This window comes from Chiloscyllium plagiosum, unplaced genomic scaffold (assembly GCF_037043375.1).
Source record: "Chiloscyllium plagiosum isolate Xiang-an unplaced genomic scaffold, Cpla_swu_hap1 HiC_scaffold_33, whole genome shotgun sequence".
NCBI classification, from domain to species: domain Eukaryota; kingdom Metazoa; phylum Chordata; class Chondrichthyes; order Orectolobiformes; family Hemiscylliidae; genus Chiloscyllium; species Chiloscyllium plagiosum.
The window spans coordinates 2,643,272-2,655,975 of record NW_028270171.1 but is presented as its reverse complement, the minus strand read 5'-3'; the positions used below and the strand labels follow the sequence as shown (position 1 = coordinate 2,655,975).

General features: G+C 49.0%; 2 protein-coding genes across 3 annotated transcripts in view; one reads left to right on the top strand and one right to left on the bottom strand.

Moving 5' to 3' along the window:
* Positions 1–564, bottom strand: part of ddx47 (DEAD (Asp-Glu-Ala-Asp) box polypeptide 47) — a 39,864-nt gene extending 39,300 nt beyond the window's left edge. Inside the window, exon 1 of one of the 2 annotated variants that reach the window (XR_015752553.1) lies at positions 499–564. Coding sequence is in view for 1 of the 2 variants with exons in the window: in XM_043679430.2 (XP_043535365.1) it covers positions 499–546 (48 nt within the window). In the remaining variant the exon portion in view is untranslated. The remainder of the gene's footprint in view (positions 1–498) is intronic. The other variant, XM_043679430.2, reaches the window with a different exon arrangement.
* A 6,655-nt stretch (positions 565–7,219) lies between these two features.
* Positions 7,220–12,345, top strand: LOC122542085 (E3 ubiquitin-protein ligase TRIM56-like). The gene is made up of 2 exons (XM_043679428.2): positions 7,220–7,354; positions 7,816–12,345. Exon 2 carries the CDS (start codon positions 7,831–7,833, stop codon positions 9,802–9,804), a length of 1,974 nt encoding a protein of 657 aa, XP_043535363.2. The 5' UTR covers positions 7,220–7,354; positions 7,816–7,830; the 3' UTR covers positions 9,805–12,345.
* Positions 12,346–12,704: the final 359 nt, after the last annotated feature.

Sequence of the window (12,704 nt, the reverse complement as noted above, 5' to 3'; positions counted from 1 at the left end):
GGGGGGGGGACACCGCCTGGTGGGGGGGGGGGGGGGGGGGGGACACCGCCTGGTGGGGGGGGGGGGGGGGGGGGACACCGCCTGGTGGGGGGGGGGGGGGGGGGGACACCGCCTGGTGGGGGGGTGGGGGGGACACCGCCTGGTGGGGTGGGGGGGGTGGGGGGGGGGGGGGGGGGGACACCGCCTGGTGGGGGGGGGGGGGGGGGACACCGCCTGGTGGGGGGGGGCACTGCCCCCAGTGTGGCCTCACGGTGTCCGCCCCTCCTCCGGTGTACCCCCTCTCCCTTCCCCGCCCCCCCCCGGTGTACCCCTCTCCCTTCTCCCCCCCCGGTGTACCCCCTCTCCCTTCTCTCCCCCCCCCCCCCCGGTGTACCCCCTCTCCCTTCTCCCCGCCCCCCCCCCGGTGTACCCCCTCTCCCTTCTCCCCCCCCCCCCCCCCCCCCGGTGTACCCCTCTCCCTTCCCCGCCCCCCCCCCGGTGTACCCCCCCCCCCGGTACCAGGTCTCGGAAACTGCTTTCGGCCTCGCTTTCCACCGCCGCCGCCATCTTCCTCCCGGAGACACTCCGCACATGCGCTGCGCGGCGGATTCTGGGAGATGTAGTCCTGAGACTGAGGAGCATTGGGGCTGTGTCCTGGGGCATGATGGTGTACCCTGGGTGAGTGTAATTGGGCCATAAGGGTGTACCCTGGGTGAGTGTATCATGGAGCATGGGGGTGTACCCTGGGTGAGTGTACACTGGGCCATAAGGATATACCCTGGATGAATGTACACTGGGCTATAAGGGTGTACCCTGGGTTATAAGGGTGTACCCTGGATGAGTATACCATGGGGCATTGGGGCTGTGTCCTGGGCCATGGGGGTGTACCCTGGTGCATGGACCATGGAGCATGGGGGTGTACCCTGAGTGAGTGTACACTGGGCTATAAGGGTGTACCCTGGGTGAGTGTACCATGGGGCATGGGGTGTACCATGGGGCATGGGGTTGTAGCCTGGTGAGTGTGCCCAGGGGATGGGGGTATCCCTGTGTGGGTGTTCCAGGGGTCATGGAGGTGTACTCTGTATGAGTGTACCCAGGGGCATGACATTGTACGCTGGGTGAGTGTCACCTGTGACATGGGGGTGTACCCTAGGTAAGTGTCACCTGGGGCATGGACGTGTACCCTGGGGCATGGGGGCTATATCCTGGGGTATGGAGGTGTACCCTTGGTATGGAGGTGCACCCTGGGGCATGAGGGTGTTCTCTGAATTGTTTCCTCCATTTCAATTAACCCCAAGCTCCATCTCATTTGCCAGACATATCTCATGGGTTTGGTCTCAGGAGAGCTCTAAGAAAGTGGGGACTGCAGATGCTGGAGATCGGGATTGAAAAGTGTGGCACTGGAAAAGCCCAGCAGGTCAGGCGGCCTCCAAGGAGCAGGAGAATCGAGGTTTCAGGCATGAGCCCTTCATCAGAAATGTCTCAGGAGAGCTGCCGCATTTTCTGCTGTTTACACACACCTTTATTACCTACACTTCATAGAACCATCGAAATGATCCAGCAAAGAAGGTGGCCGTTTGACCAATCTTGTCCATGCTGACCCAAAGACACCCCAATGCCCTTCCTTCATGCACACAGTCCATAGCCCTGCAGCTTCCAGCACTCAAGGTGCAGATCCAGGTATTATTTGGGGTCTCTGCCTCCATCACCAACTCAGGAGTAGTGAATTCCAGACACCCACCACCAACTGTGTAAAAACGTTTTTACTCACATGACCTCTTATCCTTTTGCCACTTTGCGTGAATCTATGATCCCTGGTTTTTTAACTTTCAGCTAAGGGAAACACATTCCTCTGTGTATCTTCACCCCTCACAATTTTGTATATCTCAATCATTTTTTGAACAAGTCACAAAGAAGATTGATGAGGGCAGAACAGTAGATGTGTTCTATATGGACTTCAGTAAGGCATTCGACAAGGTTCCCCATGGGAGACTGGTTAGCAAGGTTAGATCTCATGGAATACAGGGAGTACAAACCATTTAGATACAGAACTGGCTTGAAGGTAGACAATAGAGGGTGGTGGTGAATGGTTACTTTTCAGACTGGAGGCCTGTGACCAGGGGAGTGACACAAGGATTGGTGCTGGGTTCACTACTTTTTGTCATTTATATGTGAGTTGAAGAGGTATAGTTAGTAAATTTGCAGATGACACTAAAATTGTGGGTGTAGTGGACAGCGAAGAAGATTACCTCAGATTAAGACGGGTTCTTGATCAGATGGGCCAATGGGCTGAGAAGTAGCAGATGGAGTTTAATTTTGATAGAACATAGAACATAGAAGAATACAGCGCAGTACAGGCCCTTCGGCCCTCGATGTTGCGCCGATCCAAGCCCACCTAACCTACACTAGCCCACTATCCTCCATATGCCTATCCAATGCCCGCTTAAATGCCCATAATGAGGGAGAGTCCACCACTGCTACTGGCAGGGCATTCCATGAACTCACGACTCGCTGAGTAAAGAACCTACCCCTAACATCTGTCCTATACCTACCCCCCCTTAATTTAAAGCTATGCCCCCTTGTAATAGCTGACTCCATACGTGGAAAAAGATTCTCACTGTCGACCCTATCTAAACCCCTAATCATCTTGTACACCTCTATCAAGTCACCCCTAAACCTTCTTTTCTCCAATGAAAACAACCCCAAGTGCCTCAGCCTTTCCTCATACGATCTTTCTACCATACCAGGCAACATCCTGGTATACCTCCTCTGCACCCGTTCCAGTGCCTCCACATCCTTCCTATAATATGGCGACCAAAACTGCACACAATACTCCAGATGCGGCCGCAACATAGTCTTATACAACTGCAACATGACCTCAGTACTCCGGAACTCAATTCCTCTACCAATAAAAGCCAGTATGCCATATGCCTTCTTCACCGCACTATTTACCTGGGTGGCAACTTTCAGAGATCTGTGTACATGGACACCAAGATCCCTCTGCTCATCCACACTACCAAGTATCCGACCATTAGCCCAGTACCCCATCTTTTTATTACTCTGACCAAAGTGAATCACCTCACACTTAGCTACATTGAACCCCATTTGCCACCTTTCTGCCCAGTTCTGCAGCTTATCTATATCCCGCTGTAACCTGCCATATCTTTCCTCACTGTCTACAACTCCTCCGACTTTCGTATCATGTGAAGTGCTGCATTTTGGGAAAGCAAATCTTAGCAGGACTTATACACTTCATTAAGGTCCTAGGGAGTGTTGCTGAACAAAGATCTTAGAATGCATGTTCATAGCTCCTTGAAAGTAGAGTCGCAGGTAGATAGGCTAGTGAAGAAGGCATTTGGTATGCTTTCCTTTATTGGTCAGAGTATTGAGTACCGACGTTGGGAGGTCATGTTGCAGCTGTACAGGACATTGGTTAGGCCACTTTTGGAATATTGCGTACAATTCTGGTCTCCTTTCTATCGGAAGGGTATTGTGAAACTTGAATGGGTTCAGAAAAGATTTACAAGGATGTTGCCAGGGTTGGAGGATTTGAGCTATAGGGAGAGGCTGAACAGGCTGGGGCTGTTTTCCCTGGAGCGTCGGAGGCTGAGGGGTGACCTTATCGAGGTTTACAATATTATGAGGGGCATGGATAGGATAAATAGACAAAGCTTTTTTCCTGGGATGGTGGAGTCCAGAACTAGGGGGATGGTGGAGTCCAGAACTAGGACGTAGGTTTATGGTGAGAGGGTAAAGATATAAAAGAGACCTAAGGGGCAACTTTTTCACGCAGAGGGTGGTGCATGTATGGAATGGGCTGCCAGAGGATGTGGTGGAGGCTGGTACAATTACAACATTTAAAAGACGTTTGGATGGGTATATGAATAGGAAGGGTTTGGAGGGATATGGGCCGGGTGCTGGCAGGTGGGACTAGATTGGGTTGGGATATCTGGTCGGCATGGACCGAAGGGTTTGTTTCCATGCTGTACATCTCTATGACTCTATGTCACCCCTCAGTCATCTTTATTTCAAAGAAAACAACACCAAAGTTTCCAATCTCTCCTCATAGCTACAATTCTCCAGCCTGGCAACAGTCTAGTAAATCTTAACTACACTCTCTCCAGATCAATTATGTCCTCTCTCTAATGTGACCAGAACTGCACACAATACTCCAGCTGTGGCCTCACCAATGTCTTATCCAGTTTCATCATCATATCCCTATATTTGTACTCAACACCTCTAAGAGAAAGTGAGGACTGCAGATGCTGGAGATCAGAATGGAGTGTATGGTTCTGGAAAAGCACAGCAGGTCACTCAGCATCAGAGGAGCAGGAGAATCGATGTTTCGGGCATAAACCCTTCCTGATGAAGGGCTTATGCCCAAAATGTCAATTCTCCTGCTCCTCAGATGCGACCTGACCTGCTGTGCTTTTCGGATGCTGCCTGAACTGCTGTGCTTTTCCAGCACCACTAATCCAGAATCTGGTTTCCAGCATCTGCAGTCATTGTTTTTACCTGCTGTGCTTTTCCAGCACTACACTCTCGACTCTACACCTCCAACAGTCCACCTTCTTTACAACCTTATCACCTTTACTGCTACTTTTATTCTACTGGGAAAACCTGAAGAGGAGATCATAAACTCTCAATGTCTCTCCTCTAATGCTGCCAGGCCTGCTGAGTACATCCGGAAGTGGAGAAGTCAACGTTTCGGGGGTAACACTTCTTCAGGACTGGGGGGTAGGTGTGGGGGGTGCTGCAGATAATGTGTGTGTGAGGCAGGGTGGTGATGTGGGGGTAGGTGGAGACAGGTAGAGGGTATGACCTGGTTGGTCAATGGGAGGAACGAATCTGGTTGGTGGCAGGAAGGAAGGGTCAATCAGAGGAATGGAAGGGAGGGGAAGGGGCTGGGAAGGGAGTCGGGGGAGAGGTTATGTGAAATTGGAGAACTCAGTGTTGAGTCCTCCGCTGTAGGCTGCCCAGGTGGAAGATGAGGTGTTGTTCCTCCAATTTGCGGTCTTATTCGTTGTGCCAATGGAGGAGGCCAAGGGTGGTCATGTTGGAAAGGAAGTAGGAAGGGGAATTAAAATGAGCAGTGACTGGATTCATTCTTCCCATTAACCAACCAGGTTGTACCCTCTACCTGTGTTCACCTATTCCCACCTCACCAGCCTCTCCCCCACATTCATCCCCAGTTTTGAAGAAGGGTTATACCCAAAACATTAACTTCTCCAGCTCCTGATGCTGCCTGGCTTAGTGTGTTCTTCCGGCCTCTGCCTGTCTGCCTTGGATTCCAGCACCTGCAGTTTTTTTTGTCTCTGCTGAGTATATCCAGCATTTTCTGTTTCTGTTTTTATTTCAGAATCCAGAGTGTTTTGTGTTTACACTTCACCTATCACTGTCCTCTCCCACCATGTGTGTTCAGGTGGAGGGCAGGAGAGATTAAAGAGCAAAAGGGATGAGGGGTCATGTAAAGGAGCAAAGGATTCATTCAGACAAGCTAATTAAAATTGATAGCAAACTCTCCATAGGGTGTATTTTTCCAACTTTAATTCATCATCTAGGCCATTAGGATCAGGAGTAAGAACTTCCTTTCCCTTTCCCATTGCAAATAAAAACCTGGTCATCAGGTATGAGATACTTTCTATTGTTGTATGTGGCACAGGTCTGGCCCATTCTTTGAACCTGTGCCATTGCAGTCATCTGAGCCATCTTCCACTTCATGTGGAGGTTTAAGATAGATGGGGGGAGGGGGAGAACACACACACACTCCAAACGCTGCCCTTATCCTGATGGACACCTTTGTGTGGTGTGTGGTTGCATTAAGCTGCGCGCAGTTCCTGGGTACACAGGTGTCACTACGTACTGAGGTTCTACCTGCCCTGGTGTTGCAAAGGGAGGGACTGTGCTCAGCGGCATGTAAAACATGTTCTTTGTGGAGAAATTTTCAAAGAAAAACACCTTTGACCACAAGTCCATCAGGAAGTGGTAGCATGTAGCATCCTTGAGACGCTATGTGAAAAGGAAATGGTAGATACTGTTGGGTTGTTTCCTGAAGAAAGTGAGGACTGCAGATGCTGGAGATCAGAGCTGAAAATGTGTTGCTGGAAAAGCGCAGCAGGTCAGGCAGCATCCAAGAAACAGGAGAATCGACATTTTGGGCATAAGCCCTTCTTCCTGAAGAACTTTTGAACAAGTGCCAAGACATTGCTTGGCTGGTGGTGAGAAGGGCTTTACTTGTGAGATCATTCATGTACACCTTGACTCTGTGCACCATCATGTGCTACCCTCAAAGGGGCTGCAGTGGGTAGAGACATCCCCTCTGGAATGTGCCTTTGTAGAGGAAGTCTGGAGAGAGATGCAGTGCTAAGGTTCATCCCGAGCAGCTCCATGACAGGGGACTCTGTGCTCTAAGGTCCGTTCACAAGGGCATATACCGAGACAAACATCAACTGCACCTGGAGGACCATCAGTCAGTGAAAGACACTCTTTGGTCTGCCCGAAACTTATTGGTCTTCCAGAGCAAGGAGCTGACCCTGACCAAGTGTTGCAGTCTGGCACATTCCAATATTCAGGCCTACGTGCTGAAGGATGCACTAAAATTTAGGACATAGCACCAAGGCACAGTGGAGAAAGACCCCTGTCTGAGGGTAAATGGGGGCCCGTTCAGTTATTGGACCCTCTTGGTGTTTCAATTGTAGGTAAATATTGTCCCATATAAGTCAGAAATGCTAGGCAACGTCAGATCAATGTTTGTCTGTGAATGTGCAAAGACTGTATTGGTTTCTGTACATAAAGATCTTTTATGAGTAAAGTATATTTTTGCAATAAAAATACAATACAATTTCCTTACATAAAATCAAAACTGTTTTAGCTATGGTTTAACTACAACTTGTACAGATTTAGCAAGGCTTCCCTGTTTTTATAGTCCATTGATATAAAGGCTAACATTTCCATTAGCCTTCCCTATTCCTGACTGAAGCGGGGTGCTAGAACTTTGTGATTGATGTGCTGGGACTCCCAAATGCCTGTGCTGTTATAACGATAGATCACTTTACAAAATGCGATAATGGACTATGATCCTACAGTTTCACTCCGTCGATTAGTTCAATAAAGTTTTATTGAACTAAAGCTGCAAACAGCTTTCAACATTTGCTGTTCTTTGGAAGTACACGTGAGGCGAGAGTAGAGTTTTGTGGTTGCTGCGTTGTTTGGGGCGGAGGAGGGAAGGGTTAGTTTCACACTGTCCTTGACTGTCTCACGTTGCTGTGTGTGTGTGTGTGTGTGCAGCCAGGGCTCGGAGTGGATCTCTCTCTCTCTCTGGGTGAGCGTCAGGCAGGCGGAGTCTGGACGATCTGTCTGACAGGGAGAGCCGCAGGTAAGTCCCAGCCACAGAGACCCTGCACCCGCTCCCCCTCTCCCTGGGAGGGGGAAACTGAGTGGCTCTCAGAGGGAGGGGGCAGTAACCTCTCCCCGGACTGAGCCAGGCTGTTTACCACCCCCCCACCCCTCCCCTTCCCTCTGCCCCAGCCTCCTCTCACTCTCTGTGTACCACCCTCCACCTGAGGCCAGCAACAGCATGTGCCCCCTTGCAGCTTCTTGCATTTTGTTTGGGGGTGGGGGGGGATGGGCTGTGCTCTGAACTCCGGAAGCTGACCCTTTTTACTCAATCTCTTGTGTTTGTTTCCAGGCGCTGTGCCCCCTCCCCCTTTAGTTTCAGTTTCGTTTCAGCAAAACTTAAACTGAAATTTGTTCAGATGCAGTCACCCGACACCGTGTGCTCGAATCACAGCTCCTCCAGATCTGACTGGTGAGGTTTTACTGTGCTTTTCCTTTCAGGCTGTGTATGACGCTATGGCCACTTCATCCACTATTACTGATAAAATCCAAAGTGATATTTTAAATTGTAAAATCTGCCTTAATACAATGGAACAACCGAAAATGTTGCCTTGTCTACACACTTACTGCCAAGGATGCTTGAAGAAGCTGGTGAGGGCCAATATGATCCAGTGCCCGGAGTGTAGGGTCATTGTTGACGTGAGTGCAGGCATTAGCAGTTTGAAGACAAACTTCCATATTAACACCCTTCTGGATATCTTACAAAGCCAGGAGAAGGAGGCGATGGGATGCAGCCTGTGTCCCCAAGGCTGGAAAGACAAGAACTCTGCAGTGGCCCAGTGTATCAGTTGTCCATGTTACCTGTGCAGAGCCTGTGGGGACAGTCATCGGATTAGCCACAGCACCCACACGGTGTTGGACCTGGCCCCAACCCCACTGGATAAAGCTGATGCAGGGATGATTCTGCAGCAAAGATTCTCCTGCCAATTTCACCCCAAGGAGCAAGTCTGTCATTACTGCAGCACGTGTGACCGACTCATTTGTTTCCAATGTTACTCACTCGACTGCATCAAACACAAACGGCTTGGGATTGCTGAGGCAGCCAAGCTGAAGAAACCCACCGTGATAAAACTTGTGGAAAGACTCGGCACTGATCTCCAGTCACTGGCCCAACAAGAGGGGGAACTGAATGAAGCAATGGACAAAGTGAAAGCGACAGAGTTGTCTATAATTTCCAACTTAGAGAGCACTCTGACAGAGGTTATAAATGATCTGTTTCAACAGGGAGATGCCATCAAAAAAACTGTTTCGGAGTGTGTGAAGAAACAGGAAGAGTTAATCAAAGCCGCCAAATCTAACCTTGAGCTTCAGAAGGAGAAGACAAAGAGCATGAAAGAACTTGGTGTGAGGGTTATAATGGGCTCTGATGTGAAAGAGATGGTGTGTTTGGAGAGCATTATACAAGATCAGATCCATGCATTGCAGCCAGTCAACATCCAAGAATTAAACAAATCCTGGCCCAGGCTAATGGTTAACAAATCTGTCCGGAGTATGATATCAGAAACTCATCTCTTCACAGTCACCTTGGGTGACGGTGCAGTTACTGAGTCTGAGCTGACTGTCCCTAGTATTGGGCAGGCTTCACACATTCCAGAAACCCACCCGCCAAACCAGCCTGTTGCTCAGCCCACACAATGGGCAGTTCAGAGATATTACTTTGACACCATGCTGGAGTATAACACGATGCCCAAATTGACGGGCATCTGTTGTTCGGAAGATGGGGACATCATTGTTGCAGATGAAGAGAATGCGGTGCTGAAGTGTTACTGGAATGGTGGATCATTGAATCAGATTATCTCGCTGCCAGATGAAGATGATGACCCGTGCAGTGTGGCCGTCTGTGACAATATTATTGCATGTTCTGCCAAAAACAGGCTTTACTACTTGGAAATGGATGGATCGCTGGTGAAAAACTTTTTGCTCCGAGGTTCGGAGTCAGCATACCCTATCGCTGCGTATGAGGATGAATATGTGGCTGTGAGTGAAGGGACATTATGTTCTGTATCTCTATATGATCTCAATGGCCAAGTAGTTGGCAGGATTAAGCCAAAGGGTTATGATGGCATTAGATTTCTTTTCATTGCAGTGAACAGTGAAGAAGAATTCATTGTATCTGACTGTGGGAAGAAATGTGTTGTTATTTTTACTCGAAACGGAGACCTTGTCACCGTCTGCAGTGAGAGCTTCGTGAATGGGATACAGAGGCCTCTTAATCCTTTCAGTGTTTGTGTTGATGCAAATGACAATATCTATGTCACTGAGCCCAACAGGATCCTGGTGTTTTCACCTATGGGAAGTTTTAAGAGGCAGTTGTTGAGCACGGCCGATGGCCTTTCCAAGCCACGGGTCCTTACCATCGATCCAGATGACAATCTGATTGTAGTCCAAGACAGCAGGTTTGTTTATGTGTATGCATTGACTGTGGATTAGTAGCATTGCTGCCTGGGGTAGGATTCAGAGTAACCATTTCCTGCTCCCCTGAATGAAAATCAATGTGAATCAGGCTGGGGGACAATATCACTCGCTGGCTTCCAAAATTGAGAGGCTAATCCATTGCATTGGACTGAAAGGCTGACTTTGTAAATAAATTGGACAGGGAGCAGGATGCTGGGCATGGTTTGCAGGGGGCTGCTGGGGTTTGGAGAGTGATTGTTCAAGATTATATGGCCGTCCCAAAACCAGGTTTACAATCCAGTGGAGAATAAGAGGTGGCCACTCTCTGCCACTTTCCTACCTTGGTCAAAATGAGGCTGGAAGAAGGAAGGCTCATGGGTGACCTTCCCAACCTCCTCCCAACCCTGAAAAACAAGCCTATGCACCCCAGCTTCTCCCACCAGCCTCAAGGACAGTGTGCCTGTTGACCTGGGATCCAGGCTGATCCTTGGCCTCTCTGATTACTGTGAGTCTTGACAGCTGCTGACTTTCGATTGGCTGTTTGTTGTCGATGGGTGGGCTTTCTGCCCACAGAGTCCCTGACCCTTGCTAAGAGGCCCTTCATTAGGCAGAACAAGACATCCACCAGCAAGCAAGACCTCATAGCCATTAATTGCACGGTGGCTCAGTGGTTAGCACTGCTTCCTCACTGTGCCAGGGGCCCGGGTTCAGTTCCACCCTCAGGTAACTGCCTGTGTGGAGTTGGCATATTCTCCCCATGTCTGTATGGGGTTCCTTCAAGTGTTCTGGTTTCCTCCCACTGTCCAAAGATGTACAGGTCAGGGTGTTTTCGTCATGGGAAATTGCCCATAGTGTCCAGGGATGTGAAGGCTGGGTGGGTTAGTCATGGAAAATGCAGGGTTACAGGGATAGGGTGGGGGGCTTGGGTCTGGGTAGGATGCTCTTCAGAGGGTTGGTGTGAACTTGATGGGCCAAATGGCCTGCCTCCACACTGTAGGGATTCTGTGATTCTAAATCCTGCCCAGTCTTGACAGAAATTTGAGAAATCTCAGAATTGTTCATTCCAAACCTAGTTCAATGTGATAAACTTTCGATTAGTATTTGTAAACTGCATAACCAAGGATTTTCTCAGTGATGGAGCCTGGGACCAATTTAGAGTGCCCTCCCCTTTTGAACATGTGCTGGCACTGGGCACTCAGTGTCATTTCATTCTCCTACATTCCTTTGAAACATTCCAATGTTTGAACATATTCCCTTATGCTTAATTTCAAACTGGTTAAAAGAAGTGGTAATTTGTGGCTCCCCATTCCTATTGGACGATAGTGTCTCATGGTGACCATTAATTGGTTACTCTTCATTGGCTCAGCACCAAGGCTTTGATTATCTTGACCAATGGGATTGCAGGACATATGGCAAGTGTTCCAGCACTACTGTCCAATTGAATTCTGCAGGACCAATCCTCTCAGTGGAAATTGTCACGTGGTTCAGGTAGCTGATTAAATGTGTGAAAGGGATTGCAGTGGTTTTTTAGATTGTTTAGCTGATAGAGGGAAGGCATTTAATTATAATCTCAAATGTTTTGCATTTATCTAACTTGTTTAGAATTTTTTTTGTAAATAGAGCATTGAGTGATGATAATCAAAGACTTGCTGATGAGGTTTTAATAGCAGCTCATGAATCTCCTCCCACATCCACACCTTTGGGGAGGTGGGAGGTCAGGAAAAGGCTTTGTCTTCTCTGTCTCCCGATTCCAATCAAAGGGCGGGTCCAGTGTTTGTTGACCAACACCCGATAAAAGCTTACTCTACTCGTTAACCTCGCTTTAGACCTCCTCAGCTCGGTAGGTATAATCATATTGCTGATTATCAAATACATGTAACTTTTTGGATGCAGACCACAAATACCATCACTGCACAGGCTGAGTAGTTTTAATCATACATTCCATAATGTCATCATCATCACTGGCGTTCCCTCGCAGACAAGGGTGATGCTGTTCTGTTCTCAGGGTCAGTCTGTCGGGCTGTACAGACTGATCGGACTATAGCAGGCTCTGTTACACTTGGATAAGGTGGTGGCGGGGAGGCATGGGTGGAGCGTTCGTGTGCCAGCACGATGCTTTTGCCTGGTTCTAGATTTTCCCTGCTGGAACGTCTCGAGGTGCTCAAACACCTTCCTGGATGCTGCTCCTCCACTTTGGACACTCCCGGCCCAGTGATTCCCAGATGTCTGTGGGAATGCTGCACTTTGCCAGTGAGGCCTTGAGGATATCCCTGAAGCATTCCCTCTATCCACCCTGGGGCTCACCTGCCGTTTCGGAGCTGGGAGTAGAGCACCTGTTTGGGGAGTCTCGTGTTGGTCATGGGGTCGATGTGCCCAGACCATCGCAGCCCATCAGGGTAGGGGGTACGGGATGTCAGTGCCTCGATTCTGGGGATGGTGGCCTGGTCGAGGACACTGGTGTTGGTGCATCTGTCTTCCCAGTGCAATTGCAGGATCTTGTGCATTATGTAATTATTGTCTGTATCTTTGAACCTTGTTCTATTTTGATTATAAACCGTAATAAACAAACTGGAGTTCCCTGTTGACTTTGTGAGTTTATCCAGATGGTGAACACAATACCTCATTGATCCACTCTGAATAATCTGCCGGGACCAGGGACCATTACATTGGCTTAAGTATCTCTGTGTAAGATTGGCTGCTGGTTTCATATCCCATCACCAGCCACAAACATTGTCCCCCCCCTCCCAGACCTCCAATGAAGTGATGGGGAATAAAGCCAACAGTTGCATGGACTGAGCTTGAGTTGGAAGATTAGGGCACAAGTGTTTTAGAAAGAGGAGGGCTCCATGGGAAAGTTTAAAAATAAAAGAAACGTGGACCGATCGAACGGTGTATTGATGGGAGCAGACCGAGAAATTATTTCCTTTATGACAAAA

Coding starts and splice junctions, on each gene's coding strand:
- LOC122542085 (XM_043679428.2), top strand. CDS start 7,831: ATGGCCACTTCATCCACTATTACTGATAAAATCCAAAGTGATATTTTA.